Consider the following 26,764-nt stretch of genomic DNA (forward strand, 5'->3'; position numbering starts at 1 on the left):
CAGATGAATTGGATCATGTCCAATTTCCATGCATATTGATTTTCATTCCAAACAAACCCCAATGGCCTCTATGTAATTTGCATCACCTGTAAACTAAATTGCACTGATTCAATCCGAGTGTCTTCGGGACAGTGAAAGATCACAGAAGAGACACTTCTCACACTATAAAACAACTTAAATCCTCATTCTTATTTTAAACACTCATTGAGTAAACTTGATGTTTTTCTCAGACACATCTACTACACACAGCACATGTGGATGGCATAACGCCGCCATCTGCTGGATATAAGGTGCATGTGCAGGTAAGAAGAGACTAACAATTATAAACCGGAAGTATTAACCTCTTACACCCTGAAGCTATTTTGGGGATTTTCACCTGGATTTGGCCTACCCAATTTCAAAAGCTTCCCATACCCACATGCAGAGGTTTACATACAAAAGTTTGGTATCTATTTACAGGTAACCCTTTGAAATTACATAAAACACTGTTGAAAGTGCTAAACATGGTTGTATGTGATATCAGAGGGACAGTTCACCCAAAAAAAATAAAAGTCTGTCATCATTTATTCCCTCTCATGTTGTTACAAACCTGTATAAATTTCATTGTTTATGAACATGGATGAAGATATTTTGAGGAGTGTTTGTAACAAACCATTCATGATCCCCATTCACTTCCATAGTATTTTTCCTACTATGTAAGTGAATAGTGCTCATGGTCGGTTTGGTTACAAACATTCCTCAAAATATCTTCATTTTTGTTTATCAGAAAAAATATTTTATACAGGTTTGTAACAACATGAGAATCAGAAATGATGACAGGATTTTTATTTTTGGGTGAACTACACTGCGCTAAAATTTTTGTAGTATTTTTGTCTTGTTTTCAGTAAAAATATCTAAAAATTCTTAACTTCTTGATGAGCAAAACAACCCAAGAAAATAAGTCTAGTTTTTAAACCAATAATATCAAATTTAAGTGATTTTGTGTATAAAACAAACAAAAAAAATCTGCCAATGGGGTAAGCAAATTTTTTCTGGAATTTAGTGTTTAAGAAAAATGTTCAAGATTTTTTTGCTCAGCCCATTGGCAGATTTCTTGGGTCGTTTTGCTCATCACAAAAAAGCATTTTAATTTAAGAGTTTTTAGATATTTTTACTGAAAACAATACAATTTTTTTTTTCGTGAAAATAATTTTTGCAGTGTATCCCTTTTAAGATAATTAGATGACACTTAAAATGTAAAAATCTCACAGCAACAGTCAAGAAAATATTAAAGTGGCATTTTTTTGTGAATGCAGGACATTTTTAACATGAAGAGATTGTCATGAAACTTTACCAATAAGTTATATACAAGTAGTTTTTCTGCAAATAGACACAATCTCATTAAATATGTGCATATTTCAACCCAGTAAATTTACATATGCCTAAAAACAAAAAAATATATATTGTGAACAATTTAACAACATATTAGAGTTTACACTTTATACAGAAAGATATTTTATATTTCATTTTAAATGCAAAAATTTTCAAAATACCGTGCATGTATTAAACAATGGATTTCTGCCTTGTTTTAAGCAAAACAAACCTTAGCTTTATTTCAAAATGTGTTTCATTACGTTAAATGCTACAATAAAATATTGTTCAAAATGAAGAGCAACATTAAGAACAGATACATGTGATAAAGTACACCCGTGGGTATTCTGGATGCCTGTTTATAACTTGAGGAAAACTGATTTTATACAGTCATAATATCATTGTAAACATAACTCAAATGTGAACAAATCCAGATAAAGATCTAGCTCTGTTTGTATACAGATGTCACTTTATGTAACAGAATGATGTTTAAAACCATTCAAATACTTGGATACTGTAAGCAGTCATGCAAAGTGGTTTATTATGAGTGAGTAAACTTTCCTGGTCAGTTTAAATACTTTTGCATACACACAAATGACCGAGTATCTCATGGAAATATAACATAATCTAAGTCTCGTGTTACTGAATAATGTGTAGTAATTTAAGTGAGGAAAACGAATGCTCAGTTACTGCAAAGCCAAACTAAATCACAAAACGTTCTGTTTCTGTACATGATTTGGTTGTGACTGTTTAATGATTTTTCAAGGCAAAGAAGGAAAAATGATGATGGAGGTGATGATCATTGTGATCTATAAGTTTTACAGAAATAAAGGTGCATGTTTATTTGGCTTTCATAGGTTTGGCTTTAAAATCCTTTAAAAAAAAACATCCTGTATATTGTTTACGTAACAGTGCTTATAGCTAAAATAGTGCTAGTGTGACCATATGCTTCGTGTCTTCTACTGAGAAATATCTCAGTTATATCAGCCAGCTGGAGATGTTTACTGGGGTACACTGTAAAAAAAATCTGTAAAAATGACAGTATTACTGGCAGCTGTTCCCGGTAACTTACTGTAGATTTAATTGTTATGTTATTTACTGGCAACAGTTTGTTTAAAGTTAAATGAACATTAAACATTAACAAGTCTTTATCTTTACAGAATAAAACTAAAATAACAGCCTCATGCAAAGCATTCTGGGAACCAAAATCTGAAGGAAAAAAATGAAAAGGTTGATGAGGATTTCTGGTTCCCAGAATGCTTTGCATGAGGCTGTTATTTTATAGTTTTATTCTGTAAAGATAAAGACTTGTTAATGTTTAATGTTCATTTAACTTTAAACAAACTGTTGCCAGTAAATAACATAACAATTAAATCTACAGTAAGTTACTGGGAAAAGCTGCATAACTACAGCTAATTTTTTAGTGTATTTGTGAAATATATGAATAAGAATAAAAGTTGAAAAAAAGAGATTCCTTCAATTTTCTCAATTTTTAAGGTAAGTGGTCGCAATCAATTTATTTAAGATGCATTTAAACAAAAAAATTAGGAAAACAAAACAAACTTTTGTTTAAATGTAGCTTAAATAAATTGATTGCAACCACTTCACTCTAAAAATTAATTCAGGGGATCTGTTGCCACTATTTAATTTAATGCAAGTTAAAAATTCTAAATAATTGATTTATTGAAATATTTAAAGTTGCAAGCGTTTTTTATTGAGTTGTCCAGACATGATAATGTTGATAGTTACATCAAGTTAATATTGTGTGTAAGTTCAAATTAATTATCTGTGTTAGTTTGTTTAAAACATTATTTAAGTTGTAGTAACTCAATGCATTTAGCTTGATAACTTCAGGTTCCCAGCATGCTTTGCATGGGACTTGATAGTGTGGGTAAATGTAGAAATATGGTGTTATTTTATGCATTTCTAGTCAAGATGAAAACATGAGAAGACTTTTAATGATTATTGTACTGTACCTTTGGTATTAAAAAGATTTTCTGTTATGTTGTTGATTTTTAAGAGGTTACCATTGTGCTGAAGAATAGAGCATTTGCTCAAGCTGAGAACAGACTCACCGTGCATTCTCTTGCCATTGTAATCAGATGGCATGTTGATAAAAATGCTAAAACTAGTTGTCTTCTGCAACTTGACAAGTGAAAGTTCTAATCATTTTAGTAGTTTTGTGTAAATCAGTGTCCACGATTGAATCAAATTTAAAATGCAAAAAAAACCAAGTTAAAACAACTTAATTTTTATAAGTATTCAACGCAATTTTTTAAGTACATCCAACTTATTATAGTTTGTTGGCCGGAAATAATTTCAGAAGTAGTTGTCTTAACTCAAAATAATTTTTTTTTGTTGAGTCCAAGCAATATTTTTTAGAGTGTACCTTAAAAAATGAGTAAATTGAATGAATCATTTTTTTTCAGTGATAGTTTATAGTAGACTGAAAAAGTTCATAATATTAAGATGCTGGAGCAGCACACTGAGAAACAAGATATAGCAGAAATTTGGTTTAAAACCACCATGTGTATGTGATTTATATGGATGTGTATTTGATGAGCAGATTTTCTTGAAAACTTTTAGGAAATGACATTTGTCTTCTGTAAAGATTATTTGATCTCAACAAAATTAACTGCTTAAAAACATCTGACAAAAGATTTACTCAATATTTTACCAATGGCTAATTTGTATCAATACGACCACATTTGTAAGTTTTTGTATTTTGTATCATATGATTTGCCTTGACCCCTGTGACATTGTTTTTTTCATGAGAATCGTACGATTTTGCACGATTGACTTCATATGAATTGATATCAATATAGCCAACTTGTAAAATATGATTTAGGTCAGGCTGTATTTAGTGTGTTGTCCAAAAAGAAAGTATTTAAATTTACACAACCTTGATTAAATGTTCACAGCATGTACTTTATGTATACAATTCATCCCCTTTATTAGAAATACTAGTACCTGGACATTAAAAATCAATCAGTCCCTTAATCAATTTGGTTTGTGATTAGTTTACCTTATTCACTGTCAAAAAAATCACTTGTTGTACTTAAATGTTTAAGTTTAATCAACTTGAATTTACAATTCATTTCAACTTTCTTGACTAGTAAGTTGATATATATTGAGTTAAGTTATTTTATCTTTATATTTATAATTTATAGCAACTCCTCCCTAGTCAAGAAAGTTGAAATTATTTGTGACTTCAAGTTGATTAAACAAACATTTTGGTGCAACAGGGAATTTAGCTACCTGTGCTACTTTAGGAGTGTTGTTAAGTCCATTGAAGTCCATGATGAAATCATTCAACAGGCAGCCACAATAAAAAACGCAACAGAAATTTGTGCAATTCAATAGTTTCTTAGAAATAAAAACATTGAGCATTTCAAGAGAAGATACATTACAGACCAATGACTAAATGTCAAGTTCATTTGTTAATAACACTACATACATTTAAAAGACCACCATTTAAACATGATATTCTGTGAAAAGAAACTTAAAATTGGTAGTAGAATTTACGTGAAGCTGTACAGTGTGCAAATTACTCTCGGTCATGGCAAAAGCTTTAATACACAGGCAAATACAAATGGCTGTTTCAAGACATGCAGTAGTTTTGTTGTTGTTATGATGTCTAATGATAAAACATTATGTTCTTAAAGGAATTAATAAAGCCCTCACAGGGTTTAGTTTACTCTTTTAACTAGTAAAACATATCTTTACACATCATTTCAATTTGCCTGCACCTTAGTCCTCCAAAAACATTTGAAAGTTCAGCACTGATGCAAGTAATGCAGACACAGGTTGCTCATGACTTTCAGTAAGATTACAAAAAACTGCAAAGGAAAATCCCTGGACATGATAAAGTTGTATTTATGTGTATTTGTTGAAAAAAAAAATTCTTATTGTCAGGCCCACGTGAAATTTGCTGCTTATAAAGTCAACATAAGACACAGTTCACAACCCAATTTATTTTGGATCCGAGTGATACAAGATATTCAGTGAGAAAACGAAGCGGTACTTTTATCTGCACTGTAAAAAATACAGCATGAAGTTAAAACCACTTGGTTTTGCGAGTCAACCATCTATTTTAATTTTTGACCTGTGATAAGTTGACATAACGTATAAAAACAAATTGAAATAGTTTAACTTAATTTGTTAAAGTAACACAAAAATATATGTTGATTTGACAAAAATGCTGCATTTTTTGACAGTGTGGGATTGACAAAATAATCTGTTATGTCAACCAGAAGAAAAAGTTGCTTTATATTTTACATAAGTACATATCTATAAAGAATTTGATTTGTGTTTTAATTACACACACACATTAAGAAAAACAAATCGAGACAACTCTCCCTGCATGTTGACTTGTACATCTGAATGATTATTTTGGCTAACTTATTACCACACTGTTAACTCTTTCCCCGCCATTGAGGAGTTATCTCAATGAAGAGAAAACATTTGTATAAAAACCTGTTTGATGAATTTTTATGTTAATCTGTAAAACGTAATAATCCACTAGATGGCGCACCTACCCAATGTATGACAAAACTGAAGCCAAAACATTATTTACTAATTTTAAACTGCGTGTATGTTTTGATAATCATTTTGAATCTGATCTTAAACAAAATTCCTTCACAAAAATGCTATCATTTCAACTTTTTGCTAAAAAAATTGTTTGTTTTTTTTAAAGAAAAAAATGCCAATTTTAAGGGTTTATAAGCAGAGAAAACATATAGATAGGATGAAAGTTTTTTTTCCCCGTTTTTGTTTGTTTGAAAGCAGAGGGTCTGTTCCTCCATTAGATATATTTGTATGTTTATATATTTTAGAAGACAATTTTCCTGAAAGGCATTAAAACATTTTTTAAAACATTTGTTGGTTCAACTTAAAAAAGTAAGTTACCTGTTGCCTCAATTTTCAGCTAATTTAACTTAAAAATATTAGTTAACTCAATAAAATTGTATAAAAAAGTTGAATTAACTCAAAATTTTAAGGCAACCAAGTAACTAAGTTTTTTTACTTTTTACCATTATTCTTTGCTTCATTTAATGCAATTTACTATTTTAATTGATTTTACAGACTTTACAGATTTCATCTGGGCCTGACCATTGCTTGTACAATGCATAAGCAAAAACGCAGAGATGCACTCTAAAAAAATGTTTTACACATTGTTTGTGTTATGTTAATGAACACATTATGCGTCATTTTGTATTAAAACAAATAAAAGGGACAAAATGTGTTGTTCCAATATTAAGACAGAGATGTGTCTAATAAGGGACAACACATTTAGATTGTATTATTTTTAACACAAGCGTTTTTAGAGTGTGGGAATACAGACTAAATGAATAATAATGAAAGTAATACAGCAGGTTAAACAGGTTTCACTGACTGCCTTGATTTGTTCTTTATGGGTTCACCGATCGAATCACCTAAAAGCTGGACCACTTAACCAACCACATCCAGTTAAGTATAAGATGAACCAGAAATGAACAGGCCTAATATTTTCATAATCTCATACGAACTCAATGGCAAAAAACCCAACGGCAGCATGGGAGTTAGTAAGATCAGACAGTGGTAGGAGAGGCTGTCCTGAAAATGAGAACATCAGATGCATTAAGGAGTGCAACAAGCAGCTCCTGCATCCCAAATTCAAGTCAACAACTGAGACTTAGCTGTTGATGCAGAATTCTGATGTTCAGAAAATGCAGTTTTCTTTAAAACCCTTTCACTATCCGATTCAATTTGATAATCAGGCCCATGTGGAATCTGTATACACAAATCTTTGCCCATTCGTTTGCATGTTCGTTTACTCACAGCTCAGTTTAACGCATTGATACCATCAGATCTGTTTGCACACAACCACTCGCTTCCCCATTTCCGACGCATACAAGCACATGCACTATTTCTTTCTCTCTCTCTCTCTCTCTCTCTCTCTCTCTCTCTCTCTCTCTCTCTCTCAAACGGGTTTGTTCTCCTGCTGAATGCAAGTTAAAAATGTGTATTTAGCTTTTGTAGTGATACATGCATCCGGTAGACGGCTGATTTACATATTTTCTTAAAAATAAAAAGTAAAAAAAGTATTAGAAACACAGCTATACAGAGTCTTTAGCTAATCCGAGGAGCGAGGTTTGGAAGGAGGAGCCCCATGTCCAGATGTGATGCTGTTAGGAGGTGAGGAGCGCTGCCCTTCAGTTGCTACAGCAGGAAGCTTTTGCGGGCTGTGCTGTCTCTGTTAGATCCACACCTCTGCTGCGTCCCGCGTTGGCACCAGCAGGCTGTGGCTCATTTTTGGGTAGCTTCTTTGCTATGGGGTGAACGCAGACCAAAGAAATATTATTTCAATATAAGAAAAAGAAATTCAACATGTTCACATGCTTCCCAAGAGCTTCTCTTTCAAAAGGCAAAGTACAATTTTTACAAACCTCACTCTCGAATAACTCAATGGGTTATGCTTCTTTTTGCAATCTGATGCCAAATTTTATATTGCCAAATTTGCAATATAATGCAAATTACAAATATGTTGAGCAAAGTAAAACTGTATTTTAGAAAGGATAAAAACAGCTATTTGCTTGACTATTAATTACCTAATAGTTGCTCTATTCGTACACAAAATGTTTATGTTTTAAGAAAGTAAACGGGGTTTAAACTGAAGGTTAGTATATATCAGTGGTCTCCAACATTGTGCCCGCGGGCACCAGGTTGCCTGCACAGTAGGGATGCTCCAATCGATCGGCCGATAATGGCATTAAATGACTCGATTGGTACTCGCTAAATTTGCCGATCTCATGAAACGATCTTTCTGTTTACTTTTGGCATCATAGGGATCCTGAATGCGGCTGCATTAGAGAAATTTTTACGTAGTGCAGGCATTTTAATAACCCGTTGCTCGTGTGCGACATGCAGATTTGGATTTCTCTGTTTGCCTTTACAGAGAGATGTGTATTTTCTATGAGGACGCGCTCCGGTCCTAAGCGCGTCGTGTCTTCACATCCCCATCAAACAGCGTATACAACACATATCTATCGCCAACAATTGCATCCTCATGTCAAAAGTTTATTATTTGCATGCGTTTTTAAGTTTTGATCATTTAAACTTTCATTTTCCTCACAGCTGCTCTTGTCCGTGAACACCCGACTTTGCAGAAGAAATATTTGTTGTGCTTATTTATTTGATTCTCAATTTACACAATAATATACCTAATTACTGCAAGTAATATAACAAAGGCAACATCTGTATTACTTTATCCAGAAAAAAGGTTAACAGTTACAGTCATAAAAAGATTGCATATCAACTTTTAAAAAGTCGGTATCGGCCGATCACGAAGATTACAAATCTGTAATCGGTATCGGCATCAAAAAAACTGATCGAAGAATCCCTACTGCACAGAGTCTGTGAGTTGCCCGCCAAAGGACATTATATTAATAGCCTCAATTTTAATATTTATTTATTACATATTCTTATATTAGCTTGGCTTCTTTTATGTATGTTTTACATTTTTAACAATGATCTCAAAGCAAACTTCATCTGACTCCTGTACATGGGCATTGGATGCATGCAATACCTTTACTGGCCTACAAGGGTCAATATGGTGCAGTTAAGTAGGTTTAAAGGGGTGACGCCACGAGTTAAAACTTGTGTAAATATCTCTGTACAATTTCATGGTATAGTTGTGTGTATATATGAGGATACTTCCTGACCTCTTGGTACAATCTATTTTGGCCATTACAGTTGATTTTATGCAGTTTTTCCATTGACTACTTTGTGGATAAACTAATTACTAAAAGAAAATTAAATGCACATGTGTGACATACGCATACATTTTTCATTACGTGCGCTTTGCACTGACCCTCGCGTATGCATAAAAAGTGAACTACACCCAGTCCTTAATTTAAAGCTCTACTATTTATTTTTCACTGGCTGCTATTTGACAGAAAAAAAAAAAAAGTTAACTTACCGATGGCCATAAAAATCTCATTCACGTTCATTGAAGTCTTTGCCGATGTTTCCATAAAAAGCAAACTGTTGTCGTCTGCATATGACTGAGCATCCTACGTAAAAAAACAAAAACTCGAGTCAGGGTTCCAGAACCTTGGCAGACTTCAAACAGACAATTTTAAAAGTCTGGAAGTCTGCAAGTCATGTTTGTGTGTTTATAAACACTTCCACGGCTCATTTGTAAGACCACGTCTCCTCTCGTCAAACGTTACAAACCTGAAAGTCCAGTGCTCTCTTGTTGGCAAGATCTGCCTTGTTTCCAGCCAAAGCTATTACGATATTTGGACTGGCTTGTCTTTGAAGCTCCTTTACCCAGTTTTTTGCACGTGTAAACGATTCCTGGAAAGAGAAAAACATTGCATTCCTTTAGGGCATTTCCCCCAGACATCTACTGTACATGTGAAGACCAAACTCTGGATGTATTCTCTCTAAAGGGATCATTTATCATCCTTTCTGCTGTATTTATGGTCTCTATTCCTTCACACATCCTTCAACAACAGCCTCTTTGTGAAGCTGCATTGCAATGTTTCATGTGTCAGAAATCCTAGCATCCCAGCTTCGTTTCAATTCTCTTTATAAACTTTGGAAAAACGTTTTCCATGCTTGTAACTTTTGCAAACTCACTTCATTTGTGATGTCATACACCACTATGGCCGCCTGTGCTCCTCTGTAGTACATCGGGGCCAAACTGTGGTAGCGCTCCTGGCCGGCCGTATCCCAGATTTCAAACTTCACTGTTGTGTCATCCAAACATACTGTCTGAGTCAAAAAAGCCGCTATTGGTGAGAGAACAGAGAAAGAGTCAGATCTCGTCATAAACCTAAAGAAATTGCTCATAACAGAGCAGAAATGAACAGATAATGCAATTACCTCCTATTGTGCTTTCTTGAAACTCGTGAAACTGTCCTTTTACGAAGCGAAGGACTAAACTTGATTTACCCACAGCAGACTCTCCCAGAAGCACTAGTTTAAACTGACAGATCTTGTTGCCGGCATTCGGCCCATTAGGTCTCGTTGCTCCGCCTCTTCCTGCCATGACCCTAAACGCCAATCTCCTGTACAGAAATCAAAAGGTGCTTCTCGCAAAAGGCCACTCCCAGATCTGCAGAAAAAATTTGGTTAATTAAATTTTTTTAGGATAATCAGCTCTTCACAAAAAATACTTCAAAGAGTAGTGTAATATATCAGGGGCGCTTTGGTTTACTCCTGGAGATTCACCCTTTTTTGTTTTCTTCTAACATAAATCAAAATGTTTTCACAGTTTGTAACCAATGAGTTTCAATGACTAGTTGTAGATGATTTTTTTTTATTAATTTTAAATGCACCCACAAAGACCAAGATGTAGCTTGTAAACATTAAAAAAAGTTCAAAAAGTAGTACTTATTTACTTTTTTTTTTATATATATGACTGCATTTATTTTAGGGCTGCCAATAGATGAATTGCAATTAATCACATACAAAATAAAAGTTTGTGTTTGCATAATATATTTGTGTGTATATTGTGTGTAGTTATTTTGTATATACACACACACATACATTTAAGAGAATTTTTGTTAATGTAATATCTATCAAAATCTAAATGTATATGTTTTTTTAAGTACATACATGCATATGTGTTTATTTTTATATAAAATAATTAAACACAGTGCACACACATATATTATGCAAAAAACAAAATTTTATTTTGTATGTGGTTTATCACAATTATTCTTTTAACAGCCCTAATTTATTCACATGACTTTATCATGCTTGTAAATCACAATTTAGATTAGGGATGCATAATAATTAATCGCAATTAATCTATAGCAGAATAAAAGTTTTCGTTTACCTCATATGTGTGTGTGACTGTGAACTGTGTATAACTTTGTATAGATAAATGCACACACATGCATGTATATATTTAAGAAATGTTTACATGTGTTTATACATTTGTATATTTATGTATCATTTATATTATATATAAATACTAATATATATTTTCCTAAAATTATACATGCATGTGTGCATATTTATATATCCATAATTATTATACACAGTTCACACACACACACACACACATTTTTATATATATATATATATATATATATATATATATATATATATATATATATATATATATATATATATATATATATATATATATATAATTATGTAAACAAAAACCTTTATTCTGCTATAGATTAATCGCGATTAATCATTATGCATCCCTAATCTAAATTGTGATTTACAAGCATGATAAAGTCTTGTGAATAAATTAGGGCTGTTAAAAGAATAATCGTGATACATCACATACAAAATAAAAGTTTGTTTTTGCATAATATGTGTGTGTGCACTGTGTGTTATTATTTTGTATATATAATAATATAACTTTCAGGTTGTCAATTGTTAAAAATTTAACTCTTTCAATAGTTCAGGTTCACTTTAAAAAACAAGCTGAGGCAGGTGTATTTAAGCAGGGTTGGTTGGTACAAAACCTGCGACTTATTTGGACGACCAGATAGGTTTCATAACACTAAAATAAATATGGCATATCTACAGCAATATTCAACCTGGCAATGTATTGGTCTGAGAAGTCAGATATGTTTGTTTTAATAAAATAAACCTTGATTTTAAGAATGAAACCTTGCCAGGGCTTAACATAAAGGACTGCCCGGTGGACCGGGGCCAGCGTAAGAGATGCTGGGGCCAGTAAACAGTATTGTCACTGCCCTCACTCACTAAAGTATATTTTCTGCCTGTGGCCGTTTGTCTGTATCTATTCTTATGCAATGTTACCATTGAGACACAATTTAAGCATTGCAAACGTTTCTCAGCGATGTCATGAATTGTTGTGGACACTTTTGCATGTGTTGCGTGTTACATCAGTTGGTAGAGCAAAGAGATATTTTTGGTGGGGCCAGTGAAAATTTTGGCTGGGCAAGTGAAAACCTGAACCACTGATATATATTTTTTTCGTTATGCCCTGCTTGCACATTTATATGTTTACTATTTTGATTGAACAAGTAATCCATGCAAAACCCTCAATATGATTTCATGTAATAATAGTTTAAGAAAGACCTTCTGTTGTGCAGTATGTCATCCCATCTAATTCATAGCAATGCAATCACGTGACTGAACATGAACAACAGACATTGTTCAGAAACGGCAAGCTCTGTTTAGCCTTAAACATCCTTTGTGTTTGACCTAAAAACCCCATGACGTCAGGGCCGTGCCCTTAGACAGACGCCAAACAAAACCAAGGCCATGTTTATTAGTATGGAGTATTAGCGTAATTAATATTACTGTACAAAGAGTTGACAGGTTTTTGATAGTAGATAAAACAATTGACAGTAACATGTAGTGTATGGTAGGCAACAAGCATATTTTGTTTATTTAATTTAGTCATGCGGTTATCATCTTAAAGAAAAAGTAGTCAGATTTTGTATCCAATTTTGTCAGTAAACTTTTTGTCACACTGCAAAGCATATTTTTGCAGTATGGTCTGGATTTTTTATGCAAACAAAAAATGCACATACTGTAAAAGACATGCATACTTCATCTGCAGCAATAATATGCAAGTATGTTATTCTGAATATATAGCACATCTCTTAGTAGTGAACCCACTTTCAAAATCAACTATCCCAATGTTTATCTGCAGTATACTGGACTATAATACGTCCTTAAAAGTCAGTCACTTTAAATACTTATGTAGACATAAAAAACAGACACTTATTTAGGCTTTCTGTAAATATAGTACAATATGTCATCATGTCTAATAACAGGCGGCACATTTACTTAGAAACAGATGATAAAGCAAGACTTGTTGGGCATGTATCACAATCTAGTCTTGTAAAACAAACCACAACAGGCTTCCATGAGCTAATACTATAATGTACTACGAGGCTAAATCAAAGAATGACGATAAAATAAACAACTAAATTGCTTGTATAAACAATGTATTTTGTGTCATGATATAATAACAGACAGCTTTTGAAGCTCGAGTTGCTTGTTAGCCTCTGGTGCTAATGAAGCGATTTTTCTCCCCATTTCAAGTCTAACACACACAACATATGCTCTCATGATGCCGACAGTCGTGATTTAGCCGTGTCAGATGTGTTTTTACCGGCGCAGTCGGGTTTTCTCTGTGGCTACGTTTCAAGCGACTCCTGAAAGATCAAGCTAACGCTGCTAATGCTAACAGAAAAAACAGGCCGCGCGCTCAGAAAACATTGCGTGTGACAACTCGTGAATAAACCGTTAAAAAGCTAGAACACCGGAAATAACTCCACAACGTTTGCTTACTAAAGGACAAGACCAAAACACATTAAAGTGAGATAACAGTAAAACTGTTTAAAGACTCGTACCTTCCTCTCGAATCCTCCCAACTTCCCCTTCACATCAAAACTGAGGATGACGGATCGGATGACTGGCACTGACGTCATTTTGCGTCAGGAAGAAACCAGCCAATTAGGAACGAGATTTCTGACTTCTACTTTTCATAACACGCTGGATTATGTGTACAAATTTTCTTTCTTTTTTTTTTTACTAGTTTATTTTTGTTGTATTACTACACTTATATATATAGTATTTTATGCACGGGCCTAATAATTTTATCGATGTCATATCAAAAGCATTTGCTGTCTTAGTTTCACTTTCATCTTGAACTTTTCTTGTCATGTCAATATGCAGTATAACAGTAAAAAAATAATTTACAGTTTATCCTTCTAATGCATTTTTAAAATTAAAACACATTTTTCTGTGCTGTCATGCTGACAATTCAGAAAAAAAACGTATTTTAATAAAAGTTACTTTTAGTTAAAAATAACTGTTTTTACTCTAGTTGCTTTGAAAACATTAAACAATACGCTAAACACATAGTCAATGACTTAGCTTACTCTCCCCAAAATTATACCGTAAACAAATGTAATTCTATTACCAAAGCTATAAATAATACTTTTATTACTTTCAATTAAAGTTGCATAGTAGCTAGAGCCTAGTAACAACCTACTTTTAGAGTAAAAATAAGAGAATGTAATTGGACATCTCGAGTCGATAGCGGCAAATTGGCGTTGCGTTTCCTTTAATGCGTTGCCAGGTAACGGGACGCAGACGGACTCGTGAATGCATGTTAGCAGGGGTTCGCTAAAGCTCCTTTGGGTTTATAGACTCTAGTGTAAATAAAACTTTATAAAAAGTGTGAAGGCATGAGTCTCGTGGACGCGTCTGAGCGCAATGCATTCACCCGGAGACGCAAGGACACATTTCCAACTATCCGTGCGGTAATGACTCCATTTCACTTTGATCTTTCATGTATTGTACTCAGATCTGATGAAATTCTCTGCACATTCATGCATATTTTATTTAAAGGCAGGAAAGCTCATTCCAGTGGGTGACCGAGCAAAGACATGTTTGCGGGAAATTACGCCAAGGGTGAGTCATTTATTAGAAACAGGATTCTGAAAGTACATACAGTATGTGTCTACTTACCTCGGATTTCTAACTGAGTTTTTTTTTAAAATAAAATAGTATTTCACATTTTGTATAGCTTGAACGTATACCTACATGTTTTATTTTATATATTGTACTGTATATTGTTTTTTTTTTAGCTAAAGTACAATAATATCATTTATGTTCTTGAATAATTTGTATCAGTGTGAAACTCCACCTGTGGTCAGAAAGTTTGTCCATTCGGCTTATCCGACTGTTGGGTCAGTTCGGGTGTTTCATGGAAAGGCAAATGATCCTGATATTGCCAGTGCTATAGTTCATGGTGTGAGCACTAAATCATCTATAGCTGTAAGTATGATAGTCAATCTTTTGTGAGTTTTTATTAGACACAAATGTGTGTGATCTTTAAACTACAGTATTCTATATCTCGGTAATAAATAAACAAATATTTTCTTTATTTCCTTAATGACAATTTCGCTGCTTTTGTCATTTCATGACAAATAAACAAATTTCTCTCCAGGATTCTTATTACCGTAATGCCAAGAAATGACTGGATTAAAGTAATGGGAATCTAATGTGAATCATGCCATTGAGAATAATGATAATTGCACAAAGCTAAATACATAAAAACCTCAATAGTAACTTTTAGATTCCTCTTAGTAATGACAGTTTTGGAGGGGGATAAATGTGTTCAATTATAATATCACTGATAGTGTCACAATGCAAAATTCTTACACAAAATATAATTAGGCTGGATCTGTGATCAATCCTGCACCAAAGACACGGTTTCAAGACAGACTGCGACAGCTTCAAGAAAGCATTTATGCCACCAATCAGAAGGCACCTCTTGGAAGGTCACAGGTTCAAGGCCCCGGTTTGCCAAGCTGGCTTGATCCTGGGAAAACAGCTTTTGGGGTTACAACCCTACAATGTAAGACTGATAAAACCTCACTAGCACAGTGATGATGATTAAACTTTCAGTAGTATTTTTTAAGTAGTAAATGAATATTGTGACTTTGTGAAATGTAATCATAAACTAATGATGAGATTTTGAGCACCAAAGTTTGACTTTACATTGATTTTTAATCTTTGACATGTCCTTACTAAGTCAGTATTAAAGATATCGTTACACTATGCACGATGATTGCATCAAATATTTTATTATTAAGTGTCAATGTTGTTAAATGTCTGTCAGGTTGTGTTGATCTTAGTGATCTTATGTGTTTCTCAGAAGGTTTGAAATTACTCATCTAAAGGATTATTAGGAACACCATGCTAATACTGTGTTTGACCCCCTTTCGCCTTCAGAACTGCCTTAATTCTACGTGGCATTGATTCAACAAGGTGCTGAAAGCATTCTTTAGAAATGTTGGCCCATATTGATAGGATAGCATCTTGCAGTTGATGGAGATTTGTGGGATGCACATCCAGGGCATGAAGCTCTCGTTCCACCACATCCAAAAGATGCTCTATTGGGTTGAGATCTGGTGGCTGTGGGGGCCATTTTAGTACAGTGAACTCATTGTCATGTTCAAGAAACCAATTTGAAAGAGATTTGTGACATGGTGCATTATCCTGCTGTAAGTAGCCATCAGAAGATGGGTACATGGTGGTCATAAAGGGATGGACCTGGTCAGAAACAATGCTCAGGTAGGCCGTGGCATTTAAATGATGCCTAATTGGCACTAAGGGGCCTAAAGCGTGCCAAGAAAACATCCCCCACACCATTACACCACCATCACCAGCCTGCCCAGTGGTAACAAGGCATGATGGATCCATGTTCTCATTCTGTTTACACCAAATTCTGACTCTACCATCTGAATGTCTCAACAGAAATCGAGACTCATCAGACCAGGCAACATTTTTCCAGTCTTTAGCTGTCCAATTTTGGTGAGCTCGTGCAAATTGTAGTCTCTTTTTCCTATTTGTAGTGGAGATGAGTGGTATCCGGTGGGGTCTTCTGCTGTTGTAGCCCATCCGCCTCAAGGTTGTGCGTGTTGTGGCTTCACAAATGCTTTGCTGCATACCTCAGTTGTAACAAGTGGTTATTTCAGTCAAAGTTGCTCTTCTATCAGCTTGAATCAGTCGGCCCATTCTCCTCTGACCTCTAGCATCAACAAGGCATTTTCGCCCACAGGACTGCCGCAAACTGGATGTTTTTTCCTTTTCACACCATTCTTTGTAAACCCTAGAAATGGCTGTGCGTGAAAATCCCAGTAACTGAGCAGATTGTGAAATACTCAGACCGGCCCGTCTGGCACCAACAACCATGCCACGCTCAAAATTGCAATTCAGTTTGGAGTTCAGGAGATTGTCTTGACCAGGACCACCCCCATAAATGCATTGAAGCAACTGCCTTGTGAATGGTTGATTAGATAATTGCATTAATAAGAAATTGAACAGGTGCTCCTAATAATCCTTTAGGTGAGTGTAGATAAGTAATAGTAAAAGTTTCTATTAACACAGGTTCTGATGTCGGTGAAATCATCTATCCACACAAAACTGCACATCAGGTGCAGGAGGAGTCTGAGGAGAAACATCAACTTTACATTCACTCACATGGCTCCTATTATGTAGGTTAGTCTGTATGCTTCATACTGTATATGTTTCATTGTAAACACCACTACAACTAGTTCATTTTGGTTTAACTTCAATAAAACTGCATGTGTTTTTGCCATTGCAGGGGAGCGTGTGGACAGGAAGTATAACTTTGATAGAGAAAGTCGATTTGGTATCCTTACACCTCATCGCAATGATGGGAGGAACACCTCCAGATGTCTCCACTGGCAGTAAATACATACAAAATGAAATATAACAACATTTCCAGCTTTCTATCAAATGTCAAATTGTGAATTTAATGATGGCTAAAGGTTGCTGTTTGGCACAATGGCATGCAGTAATCACATAGAGAATAAATGCCTGCCATTTTAAACATTCAAGTTAGGTCTGCAATCAGTATTCAATTCAGAGTTTACCTAATAATAATAATAAAAAGCATTATCAGAAATGAACAGTTTAGTAATCTTTGTGTTTTAAAGGAACAACAGTGCAAAATTAGTTTCAAAACGTTGTGATGACTTCAGAGAGAAGACTCAGCCGAAGATAGGCAAAGTTCATGACCCGTGAGTCTGGAAAACATTTAAAAGTTTTTGGTAATAATTTCGTAGTTTCCGCTGCTGTATGGTCTTGTCTGTCCGTGCATTTATTTCTAGAATTGCAGAGACGTTAAATGTTCCCAGGGATCACACATTTGGAGTCCTGATGAAACCTGACAGCTTTGGTAATATGAATCACCTTTTACACCCTGTATTTGAGAATATGATAATCCTGTCTTTGTAATCTTTGTGACTTTTCTGTTTTTTGTCCAGGTGCAGGTGACCTCATCCATCAGACTTCACCTGATGAGTATCTGAAAGGTAAAGACAGACGGAGAACATTGGTCAACGCTGTTCGCCAGCACCTTAAGAAGTCCAACTACCAAAACTTCAGCTCACTGCTGGAAGCATTCAGATACTATGACAAGGTCAGAAAATTGTCTGCTTCCATGATAAAACAAACTAAATTAAATGTATCATTTCCAGAGCTAACTCTTTATTTCAAATGTCACTAAAATAATTTATTTTATTTAATAGCAGTCAAATGCATGCATTGTAGTCTTAATAATCTGATTAAAGTTTCTGTAGGGAACAGGCTGGTGATTTATTTTTGAGGGCACTCGATGTCCATCATGTGTGTGTGGTTGGTAATTTCAAAATATGTGTTCTGCGCGTCAAGTGATCCTATTTGTATCAGGTGTCATGTCAAAATAAGTGCCTGCTGCCGATGCGTCTAAAGGGTTTAGGATAAAAGAGACGCTCGCGTTTGCCAGATACTCGCATAATCTCATGCGTAATCAGAGTTTAATGTTAAAGGAATCTCTTGCGTGTATTTTGTGAACGTGAGCGTCTCTTTTATCATAAGCGGTTTTGACGCGTGTGCAGCAGGCACTTATTTTGACAAAACACGTGATGCACGTGATTCACATGACGGAACAAACACATATTTTGAAAACACAAGCAACACACATGACACAAACTTTGAATTTGCACCCCTGGGATGAGCAGTCACGAGCTGCCACTGGTAGAAAATCTCTATTCAGCAAGGTCAACCGGTGACTTCTCCTTCGAGGGGCGCGAATTAAAAATATATGTTCGGTGTGTCATGTAAACCTATGTGCATCATGCATCATGTCAAAATACGTGCCAGTTGCGCACTCGTCAAAAGGGTTTGTGATAAAAGAGACGCTCACGTTCACAAAATATTTGCAAGACAAAATATTCGCAAGGACCCGGGACCTTGTGCTACGCCCTTGCTCAAAAATCTATTTTAGTCTAGGACTAGCCTTAAGCCTTGTCTGTGAAAGTGTTCTGGTAAATTTTAGATTATGCACTGCTTTCTTTGATGGTCATTATGTGCTGCAGAAGAATCGGTGGAAAATAGATAAGGAGGACCTGAAGGACGTTTGCCATCACTTTAACATGATCATCAGTGAGCCGGTGCTTGATGACATCATGGATTACTGTGACCTTGATAAAGACGGACTGATCAACTTTATGGAGTTTTCCAACTTTCTAAACTGGAAAGACAAAATGCCAATCAACAGGACGGAGCAAAAAATTCTCACAGGAGGTAAATCAAAATTAATTTGCTATGTTTTATATATCATTTGTGACCCAGTATGTGAAAACCCAGCTTAAAGATGCAGTGTGTTTAGAAGAATCTCTTATATAATATACATAACTGTATTATCAGGGGTGTATAAAGACCTCAAATAATGAACAATTATGTTTTATTTACCTTAGCATAATACGTTTTTATCTACATACACTGCGGTCCCCTTATGGCGAGTTCAGAATGCGTGATTTTCAAAGTAGTCGGGTCACCTGTGGTTTCACACTGCGTGATTATCTGGGGTAGCGTTCAGTCGCTGCTGTTTCAGACTGCATGATGGATTGGCGACAGGTGGTTTCATACTGCATGACTTTACCGTAAGAAGAATCGCCGATAACTTTGTCCCAGTCCGCAAACTACGTCTCACAACCAAACGCACGCAATAAGTGACGCGAAGGAAACAACGCGAGGTCACGAGTGCAAGACTGGAGCTCTCACGTGAGACTGGGATTATTTTTAAAAATAGTAGCTCGCAAGAAGTTTGCCATACAAATTGCATGTGCGCTCATTTGCAGCAGAAAGAAGAAGAAATAAAGATTATGAAGGAGGAGATGTTTTGAGACTCCTCCCCGAACTTCCAGCTGCTCTGTATGTTGCTCTCTCATTGGCTGTAGGTCATCGCCGATGTCATTGTCAGTAAAAACACATTTCACACGGCATGTTTTTGAATCGCCGACCGGTCCAGATATTTAGCATGCCAAATATCTCACGGGTGTCGGCGACTCGTCGACGATTCTCTCAGAACGCATCTCTTATCATTCACACTGTGTGATTGTCACTCGTGTGCACGAGCATCGATTTGCCTGTGATTTCGTGCATTTGTCGGCAATTTCAACGACGTCAAAATCAGGGCTAAAATCGTGCAGTCTGAACTCTGCATTACATGGAAGCCACCATTTTGTGTCACCATGTTTTTTACAGAAGCCCTTAACGGACAAACTTTGTTTAATAAGTTGCCTCTGATGTAGACATGTTTGTCCTGTGGCATCTACCGTAGCTTCTCTATGCGTTTCAAAAGCGAGGGGTCAGCTGTGGATGAGCTGCTGGTTGCAATTTGCAACCTCACCACTAGATGCCGCTAGATCCTAAAAAGTCATTTTTAGCGATTTACTGATCATGTCAAAGATTGAAATCAATGTGAAATCAATTATTACAATCTAACTTTGACGCTCCAAACCCACCATTAGGATATGAAACTTTTGGCTGGATTTTACAGACAGGGTCACATTTAAAGAGCCCCTAACATAAGTGTTTTCAGCAATATAAAAAAAGTCTCTGGTATCCCCAGAATGTGTCTGTAAAGTTTAATCTTAAAATAAACCTCAGACCTTTCATTATACGATGTTGAACATGACCATTTGTTTTTGTGTGTGTCTCTTTAAATGAAAAAAAGCTTCTGTGCCCCTCCCCGAATACAAAGTAGGGGGCAGAGCGCTTACACATGTGCTTTGGACTACATCAAAACAAATGTGTCTTTGGCAGAAGGTTGAACTACGCGCTCATAAGGCGGAGTATGTGAGCGGTTATGGTTGGGGTGTTAACAATGTGACATCACATTGACAGGGGATCCCCAACAGCCGATTTTGTGTTACTGTTGCGGTGAAAAAGGAGATGACACAAAGAATAGATGGATTTGTAAAATAACAGGATGTTTCTGCACACACATTGTGGACTAATTTTCTGTTAGAAACACATTTAAAAGTGCATTTACTAGGTTAGGGGGGCTTTAAGTTATTTTAGAGATGGAGTTAACACAGAGGACTCGTCCATGTGCAAAGTTTAATAGAGCTAGAAAAGAGTGGGAAAATTACTACCGGAACCAAGAAAAAGTGGGCATTGACATTATTTTATTTTATTGTGTCATAACAGTTATGCAGTGATGTACATGAATGTGTTAAATATTTATGAATCACTTGTACATTACAGAACGCTCGGTATGGACGGCCCCAGCTAACATGCAGAGAACAGAACTTCAGGAATCTGATGCTTGTAAGGTCATGGTAAGATCGGAGGACTTGGAGTCTGTTGAGGTGGGAAGCACCAAGAAGACCCCTAAAACCCTATCCAGACCCAGATCTGTGCAGGACAGATTTATCACCTCATCTTCTGTCATCAATGCTGTCATCAATGGGCATCCCACCACCAGTGAGTCAAAAACACTTAACAAGTTCTACTATGACCACTAATATAAAGATGCTTTTATTTTTTAGAATGCATCTTTGCACCATAAGATTTATTGATCATATTGTTGTACCAAATGCAATGTAAGCTCTTTACTGAACTCATAATTTGATTTCATTTTGAATTCATGTTTCGTGTCAACATTAGTAAAGTAGCAACCTCCCTGAAAATCAACATGTCTGCATGTTGTTTTTAATGACAGATTATCAGACGTGTGGAGTACCGTCAGTGCGTACAGATCTACCTGCCCCTCGTATCAAAGGCATCAGCGATAGGACGAATTACGGTGATGAATCAACAGCGTATGATTTGCTGCATCCCACACTGCATTCACTCTACGGGGTTTATGAAGACCAACTTTTTGCTCCTCGTGCTAAAGACGAGGTGAGTTTTGATGCATTTATTACTCATAATTATAAAATGGATGATTCATACTCAAAATTTAAGATTCAGAAACTGAAGATTCAGTGTTCCAATGTCGGATAAAATGATAATAAACAGATGAACCTGTGACTGTACATTTTTATGTTGTTACATCACTTGAATATTGTTAAGCTAGTGAACTGCAGTGAATTTCATTAAATTTGCTCAATTAAACAAAAAGTGGTTAAATGATCTAAATTGAGATATATGCATTAAGTTGAACTTACTCAATTGTTTTTAGTTACCATAGCCCAATTAAACTGAGTTGATCCAAGTAAAAATTATTATCTTATCATGTTAGTTCTACTTAAATTTAGTTATTAAAGTTATTATACTTCACCAACAGCACACATTAGCAAGCTAACATAGCTAACACTTAATTGAAATCTGGTTATGGCATAATTTTCAATGTAAATGCTTTTAAATCAATTGCTTTTTGATCAAAACGGCACTAAATAACTGATACATGTCAATGAGACTGTTCTCATCCTAAACAAATGCTCTACTCGTCTGGACAATGGTAACAATTTAAAAACCCAACAACAAAAGAGAAACTGTTTCAAATACTAATTTAACAACATACAGTACTAAACATTAAAGATGGGCTGCATGATTTTTGAAAAACACTTTGGAAAAGGGAGTCGGGCTGAGTACCAAAACACACTTGTAGCCAATCAGCAGTAAGGGGCGTGTCTACTATCCGACATCGTTGCCTGGGTAACGTATGTGTGGGGCAGGTCTATCAAATGAAGGTCCAGATTCTTTTGGGGTAAGGGCGTGTTTGTTTAGGTGATTTCAAATGTCAACATTGGCTTTAAGAGATCGTGCACCCCACCTTTAAAAATTCCCCTCTTTTCTTAATCTTAATTAAAAATGCATAAAATAATCCTTTATTTTGATATTTATTTTCATTATTCAGTCTCATGCAAAGCATGCTGGGAATTGGAAATCCTGCCCAGTTTTAGCAATATTACTTTAATACAACACACATTATTCATGTACAGTAGTGCTGACTTAAATGATTCATATTCACACAGGTTGATTTAAAACCCATGTGATATGCCTAGAAACCACTTAATATTTTTTATTAAAACCAAAAACGATATTGTAATGGATTAAATTAGCAAATTTTAATTATGTTAAATAAATAAAAAATCAGTGTGTTTAGCAGAATTATTATTGTATTTTTGGAGTTGTTGGCAGTATGCTGACCAAAGATATATTTATCATCCATAGATAGCACAGATATTCCAGAAAGCGGGTCTGAAGTTTGAAGATGAGATGTTTGATGAGGCCTGGAAGATGGCGTCCATGAGACATCCCACCGGTGACGTTTGTGTGGAGAGCTTTCGAAACGTTCTGTGTGAGCTACAGTCATGTTAAAACAACACTTCAGTATTTTCGTCATGAAATGTGTTTATTGATGATAATATAATAATAGCAGTAAATAAAGACTTCAATTACACAAGTGTTATTACAAATATTATTAAGAATTGTTGGACCAAATTTTTTATTTGTATGTCGGTTTGCATAAAATTACAAATTACAAATACATGTAAATGTTACAATGATAAAATGAGATTTGTTACGTTATGAGTTAATGGCCTATGAAGGGGATCAATTTAGTATCATAATAAATGTGGAGACTACAAAGATAAACAATAATTACTATAACTATAATGAGACACTAATAATAATAATAATAATGACTATAGCAGTGTTTATTCTGGGGAAAAAGGAGGTTTAAACCCCGATGACTTCTGTCTTTTATTAGTTCACATCCATTATTGGGTCAGCTGTAATTTCCGCCACGTTATTTGTTTAATTTAGTCTCTTGTCAAATGATGTGAAGTGTTGCGAGGGGCCTGTCTGCAATGAACCCTTAATGTAGCATAATAATACTTCAGCTCACTAATGAATTTTTGCCTCCCAGGATAACATTATGCTGCATTTACAGTTACTGTCAATTACAATATTCTCCCAAAGGATTACAGTATATCACACAGAATACAAGTAATTTACCAAATTTGTCATTTATTATGAATGATGGCTGTAAGACATCTGTTTTGTGAGTGCACTCGGTCTAAAGTTGTCCTATTTTTTTTTTTACAGATTTACAGTTTAATAATTACATATTTTATACAATTTTAAAATATTTATGCATTCAATAAATTCATGATCCAATCAGTTGCTGGTGGCTAAAATCAAGTCCACTTCCTTTTTATTGGACATGAAACATGGACAAAATGGGTGGCAAAGATTTTCACGTTGACTTTAAATGCATAAGCAAATATATATAAAGACAGAGAGACATATTGATTGCTTTGCTTTTTTGCATCAGAAAAATGAGTGAATGTTTAATGCATTAAACAGATTAATAACTGCAACGAGTCTTTAATCCATAATAAAAGCCTAGAGGAGTGCAAAATAAAAGCACATTAATGTTTTTATTTCTTTTGTTCAGTTCAGTTGTAGTTGAAGCCAGCGTGATTAATTGTATAATAAGGTATTAACACATTTATTTCTGTTGAAACGCGAGCTATGATATCCACTGTTAATCATATTATGATTTGTCTGCACACATGTGACAAAACACCCACGCAAGTTAAACAGATCAATCCATTACTGCCTCCAAACATCATAATCCCACATCCACGTTTCTAAATGATTTAATGAATTTCACTAAATAATCATTTGACTGCCTTTGTTTATGCATTCATGGCTTTAAAGGAATGACGAGACATAAAGGAGTTTTTCTACAGACACCGAATGACTTCCACACTTCTACTGTCAGTTTAACTAAGGACTGATTTTTATATCTATATTATTAGATGATAATCGGTCTCAGGACCCATCTGTGGTTCTGTATGATCTGAAAGGATCAAATATCATATTAACTGTAATTTATCTCGTCGGAAACATTATGATCGCATCCTCAGCCTGCCTAAACTTAAACAGCTTTCACATACTGTTGTGTTGAGTAAACGGTTGTCATAATCTCTGTATAAATTTTCATACTTGACACAGTAATGATATTTTAGGAACCTCTGAATGTTGTGATTTCAAAAGTAGGATATACAAAATATGAATAAATAAATAAATACATTAATAAACAAATAAACAAATAAAATTGCTACTACGCTGATAGTATGTTACAATAAAAAGTAAAGAAAACTGAAAACATTGTTAATAATAATATATTACAGTTTTCTGAATTGTTAAAACACATTTTTTGAAACCATCACTCATTTTCTTAAAACCTTAAACACAAATCCCAATTTTAAACAAAATTCACAGAACCCCTGACTCTTCCAGCAAAATCAAACAATTCCTTCAAAACCATTTCACTTGTACTCAAAATCAAACTAAGCTTTCAAATCATACACACATAAGTCTATAATATAAAACACTTCAAGCATCCATTAGACACTACCTTAAAAAATGGAAAACACAACATCCAGGACATTTGCTTACAGAAAAATACATGTTTATTGTACATAACAACACACTTGACAAATACTGTTAAAAATCTATATTACTGTAATCACAAGTTTAGTTCAGTGAATATAGTGAATACTTTACTGTAAGTACTGCAAGTAATAGTAAGTTTTCAATATTACTGTAAGCAGCACTTGTATTTTGTAAAAAGTCAGCAATCCAACTGCAATTTTAGCCAATTCCATCGTCTCTGGTGTCATTTTCTTCCTCATACTCTTCATCTGCCTCTCAGACTGTTTCCAATTCACACAATTGGTAAAAAATACCATTAGATAAAAGTGTGTAGAAATTTGAGTTGTTGTGTTTACTCGATGATAACGGTGTTGCAGTTGTGTTCAACTTTTGCCTGCCTGTGTTTAGCATTTATAAAACAAGTGCATTGCAGTGTGAAATGTGTGTTTTAGTGAGAAGTTTGTGTTTAGAATTTTGCAAAAAGAGTGCATGATGAGACAGATGTGTTTAGGCCGCTATGAATTTGGTTCAGAGATTGGAGTTTAGTGTTTTAGCAATTCAGAAAAACTGTAATAATAATAATTATTAATAGCAATAATAATAATAATAGAGATTTAAAAAACATACATTTTCATTAGTGGTCTGAGATTTTCAGATCTAAATTATAAATATTATAACACTAGTGAGCTTTGGTACTTTGTGTTCATCTAAAATAAAGGTAAAGATGATTCAATGCCAAATTTTTTATGCCCCGAAGGACCATTCAAAGGTTTTTTTAAATAAGTATTTCTTTCGTACACTTGTGACCCTGGACCGCAAAACCAGTCATTAGTCACACGGGTGTATTTGTAGCAATTACCAACAATACATTGTATGGGTCAAAATTAAAAATTTTTTTTGCCAAAAATCATTAGGATATTAAGTTAAGATGATGTTCCATGAAGATGTTTTGTTTCAAATAGTTGTATCTCAGCCAAATATTATCCTATTCTAACCATACATCAACGGATAGCTTATTTATTCAACTTTCAAGAAATTGTTCAAATTCAGATTTACAAGATTCAGATTCTGAATTGCTTAAACACATTTCTAGAAACCATCACTCATTTTCTCAAAACCTTAAATACAAATATTCAACTTAAATTTACAGAACCCGTGATTCTTTTAGCAAAATCACGAGTCACGAGAATCACAAGTTTAGTTCAGTGTAAGTACTGCAAGT

General features: G+C 34.7%; 2 protein-coding genes across 2 annotated transcripts; one reads left to right on the forward strand and one right to left on the reverse strand.

The window, feature by feature from the left end:
* Nucleotides 1–221: 221 nt before the first annotated feature.
* efhb (EF-hand domain family, member B) lies at nucleotides 222–25,184 on the forward strand (the record flags this gene model as incomplete). Its single annotated transcript, XM_065298928.1, has 13 exons — nucleotides 222–302; nucleotides 14,698–14,760; nucleotides 14,983–15,126; nucleotides 15,529–15,709; nucleotides 17,245–17,355; nucleotides 17,462–17,567; nucleotides 17,817–17,900; nucleotides 17,991–18,058; nucleotides 18,147–18,301; nucleotides 19,239–19,446; nucleotides 21,415–21,633; nucleotides 21,872–22,053; nucleotides 23,329–25,184. Coding segments are annotated over 13 exons (1,749 nt in total), but the record flags the coding sequence as incomplete, so codon positions are not given.
* On the reverse strand, nucleotides 4,697–13,767 carry rab5ab (RAB5A, member RAS oncogene family, b). Its single transcript, XM_065298926.1, has 6 exons — nucleotides 13,695–13,767; nucleotides 10,222–10,453; nucleotides 9,976–10,127; nucleotides 9,568–9,690; nucleotides 9,311–9,404; nucleotides 4,697–7,660 (listed from the first exon to the last, which is right to left on the reverse strand). Exons 2-6 carry the CDS (start codon nucleotides 10,385–10,387, stop codon nucleotides 7,545–7,547), a joined length of 651 nt encoding a protein of 216 aa, XP_065154998.1. The 5' UTR covers nucleotides 10,388–10,453; nucleotides 13,695–13,767; the 3' UTR covers nucleotides 4,697–7,544.
* Nucleotides 25,185–26,764: the final 1,580 nt, after the last annotated feature.

This window comes from Paramisgurnus dabryanus, chromosome 13, assembly GCF_030506205.2.
Source record: "Paramisgurnus dabryanus chromosome 13, PD_genome_1.1, whole genome shotgun sequence".
NCBI classification, from domain to species: domain Eukaryota; kingdom Metazoa; phylum Chordata; class Actinopteri; order Cypriniformes; family Cobitidae; genus Paramisgurnus; species Paramisgurnus dabryanus.